The sequence below is a fragment of the Ictidomys tridecemlineatus genome, chromosome 14, assembly GCF_052094955.1.
Source record: "Ictidomys tridecemlineatus isolate mIctTri1 chromosome 14, mIctTri1.hap1, whole genome shotgun sequence".
Lineage (NCBI taxonomy): Eukaryota > Metazoa > Chordata > Mammalia > Rodentia > Sciuridae > Ictidomys > Ictidomys tridecemlineatus.
Genome location: NC_135490.1, coordinates 2,231,443 through 2,251,538, shown reverse-complemented (window position 1 = coordinate 2,251,538; position 20,096 = coordinate 2,231,443). Strand labels below are relative to the sequence as shown.

The following is a 20,096-nucleotide window of genomic DNA, read 5'->3' as shown; positions in this document are numbered from 1 at the left end:
TATGCACATATAATTTATACTACTTCATGAGTTTGAAAGGTTTTGTTGTTGTTGTTTAAAATTTTAATTAATTTATTTATTATTTGTTTAACGCAGTGCTGAGGATCAAACCTAGTGCCCCACACAGCTAGGCTAGTGCTCTACAACTGAGCTACAACTGCTTGTCTGTTGGAATGGATTTCTCTTCCACTCTTATGTGTGGACCTTTTAAGGGTACAGTCCTTATTTGCTAAAGTGTCCTAGGGTGATCTAGATCAAGACCCCTTGTAGATGTGGTATGCATAGGTATTGGCATAGTCTTTGTATTAATTCTCTAGTTTTGCTCTAGCTGTGGATGTGCGTGGGTTGGACCTGAGGCCCACTCATAGTCATTTCTACTTGCAATCTAGTCATTAGTTTGGATTTTCATCTCTTCTATTTTTTGTGTTAAAGTGTAGCTGAGGACTGAGTGTCATCAATTTGTGTGTGGAGCATGCTGTGCTCTCTTTTGGTTGAGTTAAGTTCAACAGCAAAGTCTCTATCCTGCAAACTTTAGTGTCCCTATAGGTTCCCAGCACCTCACAGAATGGAGGGTGAAAAAGCACCAACCAATGCAAACTATGTACAGCATTTGGTTCCTACAATGACACTTACAATGTTAATTGGCACCAAAAAAAAAAGAAAGAAAAGAAATTGTGGGGTCAGCGTTTTCCAAATGACCCTCAAAGCAAAAACAACAAGTAATCATGCACTATATCTGTCATTAAAGCAAAGAACAGGTACCAATTATGTCATCCTCAACACTAGTAATTAAAACAGCTGAGCAGTGGGAGCAGGAGTTATAGAAACCAATTAGTTTTAAAAGATGGTAAAAAAAATACAGTTAATTAAGGAAAAATAAAATGTGATGACAAGGTAGAAAAGAGTTTATAATTCCAAAAAGGAAAAGAGAATGCTGAAGAAATGTAATAGGTGATGGTTGAAAAGAAGGAGAAGAAAAATAGGAAAAACAAAGTAAAAGAAGATAGAGAAGAAGAGAAGAAAATTTGGGCATTAGCAGGAGTATCACAGACAGAAAGAGAAGCAAGAAACAAACAAACGAAAACAGAAGAAAAGCAACCAAGATACACAAACCCAAGACACTGGCCCTCAAAGACAAGGCAAGGAAAACAACTTCATGAAAAAAAAATGCTAAAAATAAGAAACAAATCAGGCCGTGCCTGGGTTTCCATTTGTCACTCAGCACAGCAGGAACAAGGGCAAAAGAAGGCCGAGACGAAGGCATCGTCTCCTCTGAACTAGTCAAAACAGTGGTGGGAAGGATGGCCCTGCCTATGGCCACTGTCTTTCTCATCTCCTTGAGCTGCGGACTGAGGACAAGGGCCAGGACTGGGGCTGGGAACCCCTCCCCTTCTCCGCTGCCCTCTGAGCTCTCAGTTGGAATGGCCTGAGCCTGCAGCTGGTTGAAATAGTCCTCAGCTTCTCAGCAGAAGGAGGCAGGGCGGAGCGGGAAGTGCCGCCAGCTGCAGTCTGTCTGTGAAGACGGACGGGAGCCCTACACCCCAGAGCGGGGCAGAGTTCCAGAGGGGAGTCCTGGGTGGGGCTCAGGCTCCTCAGGCTCAGGGGCTTGGTGCGAGGTGTCTGCCCTGGAAAGATCCCTAGGTCTGCCCTTGCCCTCTGTCAGGAGACCTTCCTCACTCCCTCTGCTCCATGGACACAGCCTTCCACAGCTGAGTCCCTGAGTGTGTCCACACCCGCCTGTGCAGATACCCGACCTGCTTCATCTCGCCACAAAGCCACCGGACTCAGAAGAGGAAGTGTGCTGGGCTCCCCTTCACATTCCCAATGGATCCCTGGGTACAGTCTTCTCTGTACCTGTTTCTCCCAGGATCTAGGAACACCTTAGGCCCCTGGGAAGCACCTGCCGGGACAGAGTGACAGTGTTTTTCTGCAGCATGGCTGTCTCCAGGGCAAGTTGGGGACAGCACTTGTCAAGCCCCAGTGCACAGCGCAGCCTCTGGACTGGCTGAGCTCGGTCAGCTTCTCTGATCTCAGGTTTTTCCCTCCTGCGTCTGTCTGGGTGTCCCTGTTCTCTGTCCCTGTCTCTATCACCGCCCATGCACTGCCACAGTGGGCTCAGCTCTAGGGAGTCTTTGTTCTTCATTCAATGCCCCCAAGTGTCCGACTCTCAAAGACCCTCTGCCTGTCCAATATTGAGTTTCCGTGGGGCCCCTCTGTCACCCACCTCTCGAGGGGTGGGACTCCGGCCGCTGGGATCCCCAGTCGTAGATCAGCTGGGAACGCAGCCTTCCTGTGGCTCCCCATCTTCAGTCTCCCCTCTTCCGATTTTCTTAGAGTTCAACAGCTCTGTGAGATGATTTATTCTCTCACAGCCATGCTTTGTTAACATGGGATATAATGAAACACTTTTAATCTCTGTTCTCAACTCTTTAATGAGTTCTCAGAATGCATCTTCCCTTATTTCTCTAATTATTGATTCTACAGCCTTTGTTATTTCTTGACAAATTTCAATATCTTCTGCTTTTATCCAGAGATCTACAATTTTCTCTTTCCATCCTTGCATCCTTTATTCTGCCAGAGTTCTAGCTACGTTACTCCACACATCTTTGGTTGATTGATGTAAATGTTAATTTCCAATTTTACCATATCTAATGATGTTCTGATTCATTCTTGAGCAGTTATTGTGTTGTGATTTTTAAATTCCTAGTCTCTCATTTTTAATAAGTGTTCTTCCTACTTTCATATATCTGAGGACATATTTTAATAATTTTGTGAGTTCTGCTCATGATTCTTCATTGCTTTGTTTCAGGGGTTAATCCTCTCGAATACCTCACTGGCTTTGCTTCTCATTTTATGCAGCAGGATTATTTTAAGATTCTTCCATTACTGCTGTTAGTTCATTTGCTTTCCCTGGTGATCTGGCTAATCTTAACTGTTTTTCTGTAAATATTCTATATCCCTGACAATGTCCCTGGCATTTTTGATGACTTTTGCCTGAGGGATTTCTTATTTCTGATGTTTTCATTGTCATCTGTGCAAAAGAGAGACATAACACTACTGAAGTACAGAAGGGGTGGGTGCAGAGGGAAGGTTGCCCGAGAAAGTTCAAAATTAAGACTATTACGGGACAGATTTGGAATTCAGAATTGCTGGCTCAGAGAGATGCGTTCAGTTGGTCTTGAAGACTTACTAGGTTTGAAAAAGCAGAATCCCTCAAGTTGGTGGCAGAAGGCGACTCAGCCTGGCAGCTGTGGCACGACTCCTGTGAAGGATCCCAATGGGACCGCAGTGGGCATAGCTTGCCTTGATCCCGCGCCTGTGGGGTCCAGCACGTGCACACACTTGACCTGCATGTGGCCCGTCCTCGCCTTCCCTGGGGATCAGGGTCTGCTTGTGGTGTCCATGTGCCCTCCAGGTCTTCCTGAGGACGAGCCATGGCTGGATCCCCCTGGCTTCCGTGTGACTGTGCTTATTCTTTTGGTTTTTATGCCACTTTCTAGCAACAGGTGGGCTGAGAGAAGGCAGCCAGGCGGTAGAGCCTAGTCTTCTCGTGGCTCTTGTCCAGGGGGAATCCTGCACAGTCTTGAAGAATTCTCTCCGAGTAGAGGCCATGCATAGAGAATTATGCTAATTTATATGTGTTGACCATTGGCAGAGGGACCGGGATGTCGTCTGGCCACCTTTAAGTTCCAGGGAACACCTGGGCGACTTCAGGGTGGAATGGACCCAGTCCCTGAATTCCCACCCCCCACACACCACCAGACCACGGCACTGGGCAGGGATTGCTCATGGCTCAGCTTGTTGGAGCTTGACTTTTCCTGCCCTGAGCTGGTTACTTTGACTTTTTATAGAAACACAGTGATCTTTGAAGTCCTAGATGAAACCTCTTCTCGTTAGCAGTGTGTGGCAAGGTAGGGGGTGTTCAATTTAATAGGAAACAGACTCACCCTCTTCCAAAGTGACTGCTGCACTTTGCTTTGCCCCCAGCCATGACAGTTACTTGTGTTCTTTGGTGAGAAATGTAGACGTGGATTCATCCAGTCTGCGAAGCGGATGCCTCTGGACAGGTGGTTGCTATTTCATTAATTATACTTTTCTGATGTTCTCTGACCGGCCCTCCTGACTCAGACAAAAACATGTAAAATCCATAAAAAGTGTTTGGTAATTTTCATTTAGTAAGAAAGTGTGAAATTCTTTTCAGCTGTGGGAAGCTTTGGTGTTTGCGACGGTGTTAATAACTTCTAGAAGTGGACTTGATGTGGTCTGCTCCCCAGGAAGCAGCTTGCAGGGCCCTTGCTCCTGATGCCTGACTGGAGACTGAATGAACCAGGTGTCTGTCGGCTTCCGCCACACGTATCACATCCAAAGCGCACGTGTGGTTGAAGGATGAAGCCCTCCCCCAAAAAGGCAAAATGAAAATCAAGTTGTCAATAAGGACCCTCAAGGAGGAGCATGATTCCTCCTCGAGTGTGCCTATGTGACTGTGTGCAGTGTGGGTGTGCGCACCTGGGACCTCTGTGCCTGGGTGTGTGTGCCTGTGTGACTGCGTGCAGTGTGGGTGTGTGCACCTGGGACCTCTGTGCCTGGGTGTGTGTGCCTGTGTGACTGCGTGCAGTGTGGGTGTGTGCACCTGGGACCTCTGTGCCTGGGTGTGTGTGCCTGTGTGACTGCGTGCAGTGTGGGTGTGTACACCTGGGACCTCTGTGCCTGGGTGTGTGTGCCTGTGTGCCCTGTGTGCAGTGTGGGTGTGTGCACCTGGGACCTCTGTGCCTGGGTGTGTGTGCCTGTGTGACTGCGTGCAGTGTGGGTGTGTGCACCTGGGACCTCTGTGCCTGGGTGTGTGTGCCTGTGTGACTGCGTGCAGTGTGGGTGTGTGCACCTGGGACCTCTGTGCCTGGGTGTGTGTGCCTGTGTGACTGCGTGCAGTGTGGGTGTGTACACCTGGGACCTCTGTGCCTGGGTGTGTGTGCCTGTGTGACTGTGTGCAGTGTGGGTGTGTGCACCTGGGACCTCTGTGCCTGGGTGTGTGTGCATGTGTGACTGCGTGCAGTGTGGGTGTGTGCACCTGGGACCTCTGTGCCTGGGTGTGTGTGCCTGTGTGACTGTGTGCAGTGTGGGTGTGTGCACCTGGGACCTCTGTGCCTGGGTGTGTGTGCATGTGTGCCCTGTGTGCAGTGTGGGTGTGTGCACCTGGGACCTCTGTGCCTGGGTGTGTGTGCCTGTGTGCCCTGTGTGCAGTGTGGGTGTGTGCACCTGGGACCTCTTTGCCTGGGTGTGTGTGCCTGTGTGACTGTGTGCAGTGTGGGTGTGTGCACCTGGGACCTCTGTGCCTGGGTGTGTGTGCATGTGTGCCCTGTGTGCAGTGTGGGTGTGTGCACCTGGGACCTCTTTGCCTGGGTGTGTGTGCCTGTGTGACTGTGTGCAGTGTGGGTGTGTGCACCTGGGACCTCTGTGCCTGGGTGTGTGTGCATGTGTGCCCTGTGTGCAGTGTGGGTGTGTGCACCTGGGACCTCTGTGCCTGGGTGTGTGTGCCTGTGTGCCCTGTGTGCAGTGTGGGTGTGTGCACCTGGGACCTCTTTGCCTGGGTGTGTGTGCCTGTGTGACTGTGTGCAGTGTGGGTGTGTGCGCCTGGGACCTCTGTGCCTGGGTGTGTGTGCATGCATGTGTGCGGACCTGCCTCTGTGTGCAGGGAGAAGGATGATGGAGGGGTTGATGGTCTGGGTTTCTTTGTCTCCTTGAGTCAGGGGAGAGGACTTCTGACTTCAGTGGCCTTTCCTGGGATTCTTAGTTGGAGTTCAACATCTTGCACTAAAATCTGCAGAAGAAGCCCCAGTTCCTCTCAGGCTTTTGCTTTCTGCTTTGAAACCAGGAGGGTCTGAAGAGCGACCTTCCAGCCCCTGGGACTGTGTCCCCCGTGGTGGGACCCTCTGGTCCTCTGCCCCGCCCCCACACGTGTCCCACCAGCTGCTCCCTGTGGGACTGAAGCCTGGGTCCTGCACACCACAGGGCCCTCTCCACGCTCATCATGACGAAGGGAGCCTCTGCATTCGTACCAGGTTTGAGCAGCAGGTCACTCTCATCGCATGCCCTGGAGTCCCTCTGGCTGCCCTCTGCCTACTCTTCTTTATAGCTGAACCAGGAAAGGAAATAACTAAGCCCCTCTGGAGTATCCCCACCCTCCATCCCCTTCACCCTGCTAGGAACATCACCCAAGGCCTGCCTAGCCACTGTCACCAGATCTGATCCTGCAGTCCCCTAGGTCCCCTCCAGCATCTTCCATGCCAACAGCTCTGCAGACATTGCCTGGAAACCAGTATCCTCTCTCTGGTCAAGTCCAAGGGCTCGTGTTGCATCCGTTTTGCCCCCTGAGCAGCACTTGGTACACCGACTCTCACTGCTTCTTAGACCTTCAGTTCCATGGAGCTCCCACAACACAAGCTGATCTTGGGGTTCCCCTACGCCCAGTGCTGCATAGGTCATTCCTGGGTCCCTTGACTTCCAAGGCCCCCTCAGCCTCATCACTGTCTCCCCAGGTTCCCTGCTCAGTCCTCTTTCTCTCAGCACTGTCCACAGTTCGTGGTTCTCACGTATTCACACGTGGTCCTGTGTGTCTCCCAAGCTCCACACTGTGCATTCTGAATGCTTGTGGGACATTATGGCTTGACATAACATCGAGGGGTGTCTAAGAGCCGCGTTGACACTTTCTGAACTTCAAAAGAGAAAGCTCGTACCAGAAATCTTGCTTTTAATCCTCTAACCAACCCTTGTCTCCTCTGACCAACTTCTCCCTAGCCCTCTACCCAGGCTCATGAGGCTAACACTCAACCTTCTGTGAGCCCAACCCTGTGCCTTCTACACCAGTGAGACCATGAGACCTTTGATTTTCTGTGTCTGGCTGAATTCACTTAGCACAATGTCCTACAGGACCCTCTGTGTTGTCACAACTGACTCTTCATGGCTAACTAGTGTTGCACTATGCATATGTACCACATTTCATCATCCATTCGTTGATTGATGCACACCTAGGCTGAATCCATATTCTCACTTGTGTGAATAGTGCTAAAAGAGCTGGTGTGCCTGTGTGGAGGGCTAGGAGGTGCTGGTGGAAGGACAGAAAGTTTGGGAGAGGAATGAGGTAGGGAGATAAGGGTGCTAGATTTCTCTTTTGGAAATTCAGGAGAGAGAATTTTACACATGACTTTTAGACACCCCTCGATATTACATCGAACAAGGTGTCTAGTACACATTTAGAATTAACAGCTTGGGAGTTACTCAGGACTAGACATGACTTTTCTTATTTTGAAAATTTTCTAATTTCTTATTTTAAAAACTAAGAGGATTTTCATTTATTGTGTGTAGCATCCTGATATGTTTTCAGTAAAGTTTACAGAATTATGTTTCCACATTTACTATAAGCAGGCTGAGGACAGTGATTATAACTGTTTTCTTACGATTCTCATCATAGTTTGATGGAAAATAATAAACAATCTGTGCTTTTCTTGAAAATATTGCATGTGGTTTTAGCCATTCTGTCTGCTAAGTGCATCAGTGTAGTTTAAAATCTGTTCATGTGGTTTAGGCACCAAAATAATATGAGGTTAATATTATGACTTCCAATTCATGACTTTCTCATCACTGCCAAAATATTAAAATGTACGTGGGTGCCGGACAGTTGATGCAGCGCTGGCGGCGCTGGTGTGGGAGGACTCGTGTTCCTGGGAGTGACATGGTGTCCTGCTGGGGCAAGCTGTGTTCTTGAGGATCTGCTCCCAGTAGCGTTTCAAGGAATACTGGGGCTTTTCAGTAACTCCTTTCCCTGCCTCTAATTATTATGGTTGTTTTTTGTAATGACCTGCTCACGTTGTGACTATATCCACAGTCACATTCTTAGCTCAGCGTCGCTCACTGAAGTAATCTGCGGTTCTCAGAGAAAGGTGAGCTTTAAGTTTGGATATCCAACATATTCAGTACAGCATTTCATTGGTCTTCTGATTTACAATTAAAAAGATGATGAAACACCAGGAGACTCTTGCATGGGTTTTAGGGAAGAGCTACAGACACTTAGGGGTGTGTGTGCATGAGTTCTTTGTACTGTGTCATTGCAAGAAAACTTGTGAAGCCTATTATTTATGGAATTAGGCTGGATTTTCTACACAGAATAAATTCACTAATGGTCTGTTCACTTGGCAGAGAGTATGTGCATGTCTATATTCCTAGCCAGCCGTGGGTTCATGGGTTTATTATAGATTGAAAAGGAAGATGAAATTTCGCTATGTTTCTAAGAATATTTTGTGATGATCTCTCAGTTACCTGAAAATAACTATGTTAAAAATAATAATGAACAGTAGGGATAAAACGTCACCTCAAAAGCCAGGCAGCATGGAGACCCGGAGCAGAAAGGTCAGCTCATGGCCTTCAGAAACAGATGGACACCAGGAATGTTGCCGTGGGTGAATGAGACAGTACCTTCTACAGTTTGAAGCATGTTTCTAGAGAGAAGTTCTAAAAATGTACAGGGTGAACTTAAGACTGATAGAAAGACAAAATAAAGCAACCAAAAAACGTCACGGCAACATCTCACTGACCGGCTCTGTCTCCAGGTCTGTCCACGGGCACAGCCCAGGGCTCTGCCAGGCCCGTTGCACAAGGCGGTTCAGCCGTCCCACAGGCTGGGGTGGGAGTGAGGTCCTGGTGGTCTGCACTTCTCCTTTGGGAACTTCCTTGTCAGTCCAGCACTCCTGGGCCCTCCTGGGCCCTCCTGGACCCTCCTGGGCCCTCCTGGGCCCTCCTGGGAGTGGACTCTGCTGCTCCTGTAGTGAGCTCAGCTGCGTAACAGTGCACCTGGGGCCGCACAAGTCAGGCTGTCTCAGAGCCAGAGCTGGAGTCCAGGACCCAGCAGCTTCCCTCCTGCCTCCTGTTCACAGAGGGCACCTGCGGGCTGGGTGCTCCCGCGCTGGCAGGGCCAGGTCTCTCCTGGTCCTCACGTGGCTCCACCCTCAGGCTCTGAGGACCTCTCAGAGGCCCCGTGTCATCCTGTCACCACCAGGGCATGACATCTCAGTGTGCGGGTCTTGACCACGCAAACACGCAGACCACGGCAAAGCGCTGCCGAGCGCCGGCGCCTTGAGTGTGGGGACAGTGTGGCTTTCCCAGAGCTCTGGGGTCCTCCGAACAGAGACCTTGCTGTCGTGGCTGGCCCCTGGGTTTGGCCTTCACAGGGAGAGCAGAGACCCTGGTGGTCAGGTGGCACTGTGCAGGGAGGACCCCCTGGTGGGGCCATTGCCTCGTGCCTAGATTTCCTAGGATGACACGAGTGTACCCTGTCTGGGGACCCTGAGGTTTGCCAGTCCCAGGTGCTCCTCTCAGTGTTGACACAGGTGTTAAGGAAACCCACCCTACTTGCTTTCTTTACATCCCTCCCCCCACTCGTTTTTAGGAAAGGTAAGGAACGGTTAGGGAAAAACACTGTGGGGACCCTGCAAGAAGGGGTTATCAAGAGGGATATCAAGGGAGAACATTGCATATTGGTTTAGAGGCTTTTTTATTTTTTAAAGTAGAGTTCATTTTGTACTAATTATGTGAAATAAATTACCCTCTGATAGCAAGATAGCATTCTTCAATAATCAAAACTATGGCTTTTTTAGCATCTAAAGGCTTTACTTATTCTATAAAATAACCTCTGCTTAACTGGTGTATCCAATTTACTATGCTCTACATAAAACTATGCATAATCATATTATGCTTGGTGTGTAACAATCTTTCCTTCCAAGTCCTATACCAAAGTGAAAGAAAATACAGATAATATTAATTTATTTAAAAATCATCACATTATACCACTTCTGCTTTATTCTTGATTTACCCAAATGTCTTTTGCATGAAAGCATAGGATGCATTTCTAGCAGTCCAAGGAAATTTTAAGTCAGAGGCAGAGATGTAGACCCAGGAAAGATCACTCCTTCATGTGATACCGTTTTGTACTTCCAGGTAGCTAGAGAGGGAGGGGTTGTAGATCAGGCAGCTGAAATGGCTAATCTTCTCAACCCACCTGCTTGTACCTGGAACACGCCTGTAACCCCAGTAACGCCTCTTGTACCAGCCGAATGGCTACATTTAGTCTCAGAACAGGTTTTGGTACAAAGTTAGCATTTAGAGACAAATGGATCTGCACTTTTAACAATGCAGAGACTTGAGGGGTACAGTGGCCGGGCAGACTAGGTGTGGGAGGGACAGACACCCAGTGGCTAAATGTCACCATGTCATCCACAAGTTAAAATGCATTATCCTGTCAGCCTCTCTTCATTTACCTCTCTGAATGGGAAGTTCAATTAAAATATGGAAACTTCTGTCACAATCCCATGTTTAGGGAAGGCTGCATTTTTGGATAGACTGCAGGTGCCATAGAGGGGCCTGAGCCTGTGTTTTCCCTTTCTACCAAGCCTCAGTAGCAAGGAGTTCAGATGTCGTCCAGTAGGCAAGGGCTACTGCCGAGTGTGGAGACTGGACTCTGCAGAGACCCCACGGCAGCCTTCTCCTTCCTGGTCGAATGCACTGGGGTGGTGCTGCTCAACCTGCAACTTGTTAGGCACTGGCCCCCAGGGCCCTGAAGCCTGGTGCAGTATCACAGCCTGGCTCCAGGCCCTGGGCAAGGCACCTGAGTAAGCTCGACAGGAAAGGAATGGACCACCAGGTCTTAGAGAAGTGCCCCTGGCTCTCTTGGACGTGGTCAGCCCTAAACAGAACCACGCCAGAGAAGGCAGACTACAGCTGCCACGGGCGCTCCACGTGATGTTCAGGATTGATGCAGATCAGCAATGTGATCACCCCACACTTGTTTCCTGACAGAGCACCAGAATGACATATCCATATAAACACTGCAATTTGAAACACTAGTTTTTAAAACAAATTATAATGGGTATGTCACTAATTTTAGTTAGAATTTCAAATACCCAAAATAATGTATTCCTTATTAGCATTGATTGGAAAAGCACCTGTTCAGGCCCCGGGAACACTGCACACATTGAAATGAGCATTCCATGTTATCACCTTCTCTCTCCTGCCAAGTTTAACAGACAGACTTGAAGGGTAAGCTTCCAAGTTTCAGCTTTACGCAGAAACAGCTCCCACAATGTGCTTCCAACATTACGAGTTGTGCTTTTCCATTCCTTCCTCCTGTCTTCCTCCTGCCCTGCATGTCTGTTTCTTTTCCACCTGTCCATCTATCTGACATCTGTCTATCTTCCATCTATCAACAATCATTCATCATCTACCCACCTATCACATATCCCCCGTCTCTGTGTAGCCTATCCATCCATCAGCTATCTATCACCTATTTATTTATCCACATATCATCCCTCTATCATCTACCACTTATCTAACATGATCTATTTCTCTTCTTTCAACACCATGGTACTCAGTGTTCAGGATAGCGCTGGCTGTCTTTCTCTTTACTCACAATATGAGTCAACAAACATTTTTTTTTCTTTTGGGGGAAAGTTTCCTGTGATCTACAAAGTTTTTTAATGTGTATGTAGATAAAGAGGCTCCGGGTAGAGCACTTGCCTAGCGCACATGAGGTCCTAGATTGCATTCTCAGTTCTGGGGCAAGAGGGCAGGAAAAATAAAGTAGAAATAAGCTTCAAGGCTTTGTAAAGAATGAGTTGTTGGGGCAACTTGGAGCCTCAGAAAGACCTTTTTATAAAAAGTTCATAGTGAAAAATTAAATCACATTAAAAACATTGACGTGGGTTGTTCTTGGTGTCCTCAAAACATGCCTTATGAACTGCAATCAATGTCTCTTTTGATCTTATATTGTGTGGTTAGTCTAAACAACCTAAATTTTAAAATAGATATTTGCTGGATATTGACTTAAAGTATGGTCATGGTTAAACTTCATTTTATGGCGAGGAATAAATAACTTGGAAGAAATAGAAATTCAGAATTCTATAAATGTCTGCTAATTAAAAACACTAGAATTCATGCAGTCATCTCTGCAGGTTCTTAAAGAAGCTTGCAGGTCATCTGTAGTCCATTGGCATGAAGGAGGGCTCTGGTCTGGAGCTGGGTGTGCAGCGTGAAGAGTGGCGGAGGCCCTCTGCTCAGTAACTGTCTGTGCTCTGCATCCAGGTCATCAAGCTCGCCTTTGAAGAGTTTGAGTTGGAAAGAGGGTACGACACCCTGACCGTAGGGGACGCCGGGAAGGTGGGGGACACCAGATCCGTCTTGTATGTGTGAGTATGTCCTTTTTCTTCTCCTGTAAATGTGGCATTGCATGGCAGACGCGGGCGTGCTCGGGGCTCCGCTTCAGGTGCTGCACAGTGCAGAGCTGGCTGTCTAACGGCCTCCCGCGGGACTTTGCAGAAGAACTACTTGCAGATTGTTTTAACTTTGTCAACTGTTTTTCCAAAATTAAAAAAAGAAATATGTTTATAGCAAATGAAGAGTACACACAGAGAAGGCAAAGGGTGGAAATACGAGTTTTTGCACTCAACGCCTCCCTCGGCCTCTCTTTGTGCTTCCCCGTGGTTTTATGTTATCAGGTGCTTTTAGAAGTAGACATAGTTTTTGGAATAACGGTCTCCAGAAACCCTTGCATGCTGGAAAGCTGCACAGCCAGCAGTTATTCTGGAGAAATACTGTTGGGGTAGCTCCCTGCGTCCTCCAGAACCCTGTGCCCAGAGTCCTGGCACAAACAGCAGCTGCCCTGCAGTGACTATCTCCACAAGGCTCCTTCTTCTTACACCTGCACCTGGTGTCTGTCTCTCCTGCAGCTCTACTCACCCACCACTTTGGCTACGCCCCTGTGTGGGGTCTTGCAGACAGGTTTTGACAGTTTTTATTATAACTTTTTATCAAAATCAAAAGTATGATTTGGGGGCATTCTTCCTCATTAATCAATGATTTTAGCACAGAGAAAAATATCTTCCTGTCTCATTCATCAGAGAGCATCAGGGACTAGCTCTTAAGTCCATGGGCCCAGAAACTTCATTTGTTAACGGGGAGCTATCTATCTGCAGGGTTCTCACCTCTTTTCTTAGTGTACCTGTATGTTGCTGAAGACCTCCCTTTATGTGAGAGGAAGTTGCCCCTGAGAACATCTACATATTATCTTTCTAGAAAAGGAATGTTTTTATGCTCACTGCTTTCTTTACGGATTACTTGGGAGACAATTCACATTTTGAAAGGCTGACCACCCTGTCTATGCTTTACAAATTTATGGGCCTGCAGTAGGCTGCCCTGGGGCCTCTGTCTTTCAGTTGCTGTATTTTGAACATCTTTGCAAATGAGCATCTATTTCTATCATCTTCCCATTGGCCCATTCCTCTCAGTGCTATTAATAATTAGACTCCTGTCCCTGGCTCAGGACCTAGGACAGGTTCACCAACAGCACCGGGTGCTGCTGAGCCTCTCCAGTGCAGCGTGCTCTGTGCCGAGAGCCCCAGGCACACTTGCTTATCTGTGTGCTGGAGAGGTACCTGGCTAGGGAGCTTCTCACCTCAGGGTCTCACCCCGTGAGTATGCATTGCTTGAATCCAAGGTCTTGCTTGTCGTCAGCACACATGTAATAGCTGCGGCCCGAGCTGGTTCTCCTCACAGCCTTGGCCCCCCGCCCCCTCTCTGATTTCACGAGCAGCTCTGAGGTCCACCTGTCTGCACACCTGCATCGCCATGGTTGACTCACTTGCCTTCAGGACTCAGCAGAGCACGTCCTGGGTGAGGGGTTCTTTAGCCACTTGGTTCAATGTTCCCAGCCACCCTGGACACTGATGTGCCATGCTCCTGCCCCACAGTAGAACGGGGAGGGCCACATTCCCCAGACTCTTACCAAGCAGTCACGTTCCTTTCTGAATTACTAGAGGAAAATTGCATTTCCTCAACTTTGCAAACACAGAGTCCTGGCAGGGGGAGGCCAGGCATGAAGCTGGCGAACTTCTAATCTGGGGCTGTGCACACAGCCAGGTTTGGGGCTGGGGCGTACTGGGCACAGAGCTGCAGGCAGAAACAGGGAGTCAAAGATGGAGTTTTGGCTCCAACTCTGCTAGTTACTGTCTCTGTGACCCTGAGGGAAGTCATTCTACCTCTCCGTACTTCTGTTTTCATGGCTATAAAATATGTATAATAAACTTTTCCTGCCTGTGGTAAGGAGAAAAATGAAATAATGCATGTGAAAGCTCAGGAGAGCTAATAAATGTAACCCCATGTAAAATAGCTTTATTATTACCATAACATCTAATTTAGGAAAGGATGTCACTAAAATAAATGAAGGAAAGTTTTAAATAAATGCAAAATTTAAAATATAAATGCAGCAAGTTAATGTCCTATAGAATCCCTTAGGTTACTGTTAAGGGTCTAAAATCACACACTCATTTTTTTAATGCTGCTTGTTGTTAGGAAAGCAATGGCGAGCTATGTATTACAATGACATCCGCGTTATTAGGGCCTCTTCTCAGTAGCTGGAATCTACACAGGAAAAGCTAAATGGCCAACTGAATCAAACTGAGGTGCCCTTTGGGAAGCATAATGTAACCAGGACCAGTTGGGCATTTCATCAGCCGCCGCAGAGCAAAGAAGAGCCACTGACTTATTTCCTCAGTGAACCAAATTACAGGAAGAGAAGAGTCAGAGGCTCCCCGCTCGTTTCTGGAACCAACAGGTAATTTCAGACAACGCATCAGCCGACATTCGAGGCACTTATATGCCAGCTGATGTTCTCAGCATGGAGTTCATGATCTAATTGGAGAAATGACAGATGTGTGGGATCATCCAACGAGCAGACAGCACACAGAACCCAGGGTCTCAAGACACACACCGCAGATCACACAGGCACTAAAAACCTCCTTTATGGCCCAACGGCATCCACTGCCATCAACCCCGTGTCTCGAGGTTCCCTTTGTGAGGGCCTCTGGGATTCTGGACCCATGTGGGAAGAGAGATCGCCTAAAAATGAGATGAGTCACCCTAAGTGTGGTATTTAAAATTCTCATTTCTGTTAATGGTCTTTTATTTTCTCAACTTTCATGATACCAAAAAAAAAAAAAAAAAAACCCTCAAGTGAACATCAAGGGGTCCTTCAGTACCCCCAGGCTTCCCTGAGACGGATGAATGTACTCAGGTTCTTTTTCCAGAGCAGCAGAACCAAGAGAAAATCAAATAACTTACTTAACAAATCTCTGTTGAGCTCTTTGCAAGAATATATATTGATAATTTTCTTGAATCTAATTTGCAGACTGCATGGGGAGATGTCTGCTCACCTGGCCTCCCTCTGGCCATGACAGTTATTAACTGGTGGTAACTGGAGATTGCATTAGCTCAGGATGTGGTTTTAATGTCCACCCTCTGCCAGGACCAACAGTCCCCTGAGGGAGCTCTGTGTGAGCAGGAGCGAGGATCAGCAGACAGGACGCGGTGGGGCTAATCCATCCTGTGGGACCTGCTCCTAAGGCAGCCCCAGTCCTGTGTGGCCTGTGCTTCCCCCACTGTTTCCTTCTGGCCCTGGGCTGAAGGGCCACACTGTGCCTTTATTAGAAGATGCCTGGAAGATGCACGAGGGCAGACCCTACACACAGAGGTTTGTGTGGTTCTGTGTCTTTGATGTTATCACAAGTCAATCACCACACATCCGGCCACAGAAGACCACCCAGGAGTCTATGTCAGGAATAAAGAAAGGTAACTCTTAACATATCTAATAGAAAGTCTGCTTTTCATTACTGGAAATTAGGACTGCAGACCAATCCAAGTAGACCTCGGGTCCTTGGAGCTCTGACCCACACTTCATGTAATTCTTCTCACAGTGACACAGCCTCTGAGCCTGGGCCCACTGTCCTGTGTGTGGCCTCTGAGCCTGGGTCCACTGTCCTGTGTGTGGCCTCTGAGCCTGGGTCCACTGTCCTGTGTGTGGCCTCTGAGCCTGGGTCCACTTTGCTGTAGCCTGTGACCCTGGTGTTACTCTAGCACAGATTGCAGTTAAGTGACGACTCTGTTCTTGACTCAAAGTTTACATGCCATTTTCTTCTCTTCTCTGCTTCTTATCTAGAAGCTTCTTTGAGTGATTCTTGGAAGAAATATTTATTAAATACCGAGGAGTATGGTAGGACTCAGCAGGGAAAAGGGAGGATGATCCATGGTCCAGGGAGAGGAGTGAGTAGCTCCGCATAGGCGCTCTCTGTCAGGAGTGTGGGAATACAGACTGCACAGCAGTGCTCACAGTGACTCTCCACTTCATATGGCACCCCATCGGAAGCACGTGGCCCTCCTGGCACATTGTCTGTTGGTTTTAGCCTGGGATGGAAAAGGTCACAGAATCTTAAAAGTTTCTTAACATTTATTTTGTGAGGGTCTAGTAAAATGTTCCAATTCTAGGTAAATTTTGGCTGTGTTTGTAGATTTTTAAAATTCCTTTGTGTCTACAAAACAGCCTACTCATAAAATGTACAAGTTTTTAAAAAAATGTTCAATATGAAAATTATCCATGGATATTGAGTTACTCAGCTTTAGGTCACCGTGACGAGACTCTTCTCCCTGGACAACTTAAAGCAGGGAAGGTCGGCTCAGGGTTTCCGAGGGCCGTCCCATGGACGAGGGCTCCATAGCTCTGGCCCGAGGTGAGGAGAACCTCAGGGCAGAGGACACCATGGAGAAAAGCTGCTTGGTCACAGTGGCCGGGAAGCTGGAAGGGAAGAGGGTGGGGGTGGGCTGGGGACAGGGAAAGCCCTCCGTGGCGCACCCTAGGGACTCTTCCTCCACCCAGGCCCAGCCGACAGCCCCCACTCCTGCCAGTCGACCCTTCCAATCATCAGCACATCAGATGGACTGATCCTGGGCTGAGGTCAGGCCCTCGGGATCGGATCACTCCTAAAGACCTGTCTGGACATGACTTTCTGGGGACCAAGTCTTCAACTCACTCACCTGTGGGGGACATTCCAGATTCCAATCTTAACAGATCTCAAGAGTGAGTAGTTAAACAAACCTGTGGACCTACGTAATTTCAGAAAATTTACAATGAGATTCTTTGAACCCCTGGCAACACACCAAAGCTCTGAAAACACCCACGTGTGATTCGGCACTGAGCGGCCTTCCGCTTAGTGGACTGTTCCTCATGCGTGCCTCTTTGGAATTGGTTGTGGAGATACTGCCTTCTGTGTGGAGACCCACAGCAGCTCTTCGTGTGCACACAGGACTGATGGGCGTGCGTGTCCTCTGCGATTAGACGGCGGCTGCTCTGTAAGCTGTTTCTGCAGTGTGACTTGAGTGTACCTCAGGGACGTGGACCCCGTCAGGCAGAGCAGCCCAGCGTTTGGGGCCATGTGTGACTTCTGTGGAGTTGCTGGTAAAACCCTGGTTACTTTCCTGTCAGTAGAGAGTCTTTACACCAGGGCAGGAGCTCTGGATCCCTGGGAGCATGGGACAGGGTCAGGACCAGCTCGCCCAAGTCACATAGGACTGAGTGACCACAGGCCACCTTCATTGTGCTCTCTGGACTCCCTTCATGTTCTGGTTCTCAGTTCCCACTACCCTGACCTGGGAAGTGCAGGCCACATTGCTGACACTCAGGATTCCAATGCCAGCCCCTGCAGAGGGTCTGGGGAGGAAAGGTAACCCAGGGATGCCGCGGGCTCACGGAACTTTGTCTTCAGCAGTGGATTTGCCACTGGGCAAAAGATGCCACAGGTCCCCAGGAACACTCAGTCTGAAGGCAGCCCTGGGAGTGACCTGGTGGCAAGCTCAGGTCCCAACAGCCTGAGCCAGCAGCAAGAGACCTTCCAGCTGGCCGGGCTGCACATCACAAGCATCACCCAACGTGGCTTTCTCTAAAGGAGCCAAAACATACAAGGCTGTCAGCCTGAGGAGCTTGGGGTCTCTGCATGACTCATCAGTCAAGAGCACTTCAAGTGCTGTGTTTCTTGATATTAAATTAACTTTAAAGCGAGATTTGTCTTTGGGGAGAATGATATGTGCATTTAAAAGAGCAGGCAGCCACATTTCTAGTGCCAAAGTCCTGCTCCCTGCCCTCTGCCGTTCAGCCTCCAACACTGCTAGGTCAAATGCAAGGGGAAATGAAAAGCGGTTCTGAAATTGTGAAGAGCACAAAAGGAAGGTGCTATTCTATCACTGTAATTATCATTTCTGCCCCAATATAAAAAACAGTCAGCGTTCTGCAGGACTGGGGTTCGACGGCCACATGGAACATGGTAGGAGGAAGGAGGAAGACGCTGAAGCGCACCAGGGATTTCCCCGGGTGTCCCTGGACACACACAGCAGTGTCAGCTGCTGGCTGGATGTCGACGAGGTCAGCTCTGACCAATGGCTGCCAAGGAAGGAGGCTGTCTGGCTTACAGTCAAGCCCACGGTGAGGACACAGACCCCGCCCAGCTTGACCAGTCTCCTCAGTGGACACCTTTACAAAACCTCACACCCAGGATGTTGACATTAGGGCAGCCCACAGATGTCCCCAGAGTCCTCGTTTTACTTGTATCTACACAAACCAGTCACCTGTTTAGATTCCTCTTTCCACCCCAGTCGAGGTGCAGATAATTCCCTCTGCCACGGCTCCTCCTCTTTCCCGTTTCAGTCACATCCACCTCCCAAGCCTCTCTCCCTTTCCCTGACCCCTGACCCCAGCTCTCACAGGCCATGGCAAGGTGCTGTGCAGCTGGGGTCACACACCGAGTGGCCTGTCCTGCCTGACTTTCCGCATGTGCTCCTGGTATTCCGCGGCATGCACCAGGTTGTTCAGCACCCGCCCGCTGAGGGACTTCTGGGTGGGGTCCCGTTCTCTACTATTGTGCTACGAACATTTGTGTGACCATGAGCTTTTATTTCTCTTGGAAAACTTCCCAGGTGTGTGATTCCCGGGTGGCACGTCACCTGGTGATTAGTTTCCTAAGACGCGGCCAAAGTGCTTCCCAGAGCGGCTCTGTCACTTCACACTCTCGCCCTCGCTGCAGGTGACCCAGTTCCTCACACCTGCACTGGCTTGGCGCTGTCACTGTTTCTCTGCTCTGATAGATTTCTGGCGATATCTCTTGTGGTCTCGGTTTTCACTTCCCTGGTGGCCAAGGTGCTGGACACCTCACCTGTGCTGCTCCCCATTGGCACATTCACCTGGGCATTGGCTCTGCGATGACTTTCTCCAGTCCCTAGTTGCATTTGCTGAGTGTTTACTTTGAGGATTCTTTGTGTATTTGAAATAAATCATCTCTTTTGCTTGTGTTGATGAGGTCTGATGGAGGTTGTGCATGGGTGTGCTTTGGTCGGGCCTGAGGACTCTGTCCAGTACGAGAGCCCAGCAACGCTCCAGTGGGCATTTTCTTACAATGTGTGCAGCTTTCCAGTTGACCCTGAAAGCTAATTTTTATGTAAGGTCCTTGGCGTAGGTTGGGCTCAACGTTCTGCCCCGCAGTCTGCGTGTCAGACTGCCCAGCATCATTTTTGAAAGGACCATCCTTCTTCCATTGAATGGGTTTTGTGCCTTTATCAAAACCAGGGGTGTGTTAGTGGGGGTCATTCCTGGGTTCTCTGTTCTGGGTCACTACTATGTCTAGTTCTCTACCCAAAGCACACATTGGTGACCCCGTGGCCATGGTGAGTGATGCTGTCTCAGTGCTGTCTCTCACTGCTGTTCAGCGTCCAGTGTCCTGGCTGATGCAGGGCCTGGGCCATTCCACTAAGCTTGAGCGCAGCCTGGTGCAGGTGACCAAGCCCTTGCTCGGGCTGTGATGGGAGCTGCTTTCCTGGAGAGGCTGACGTGCTCACCACATCGTCCTCCCGTCCCTGAGCACATGGTCTTCCGACATCAGCCAAGACAGAGCAGCATTTTCCTTCTTGAGCTTGCTCCGATGATGGCGGGTTCCCTCGGTGGAGCGTCCCGGGTTAGTTGGCCCTGTGTAGAGGTAGTACAGTTCCTCTTGTGTGCAGTCGATTTCTTCACACACTGTTGGGTTCGGTTTTCTGTGTTTTATTGCGGGTGTTTGCATCTGCATTCATTCACGTGACTGATGTGGAGCTCTGCACCACTGTCTTAGTTTTGGTATCAGATTAATACTGGCCTCATTAATGAATGAGTCATTCCTCTTCTGTTTTCTGGAAGAATCCATGAAAGT

General features: G+C 48.8%; 1 protein-coding gene across 2 annotated transcripts in view; it reads left to right on the top strand.

Moving 5' to 3' along the window:
• Positions 1-20,096, top strand: part of Csmd1 (CUB and Sushi multiple domains 1) — a 1,629,066-nt gene that overhangs the window by 1,231,170 nt on the left and 377,800 nt on the right. For both annotated transcript variants that reach the window (XM_040292009.2, XM_040292008.2), the window contains exon 11: positions 12,124-12,227. In XM_040292009.2, the coding sequence (XP_040147943.1) occupies positions 12,124-12,227 (104 nt within the window). The remainder of the gene's footprint in view (positions 1-12,123; positions 12,228-20,096) is intronic.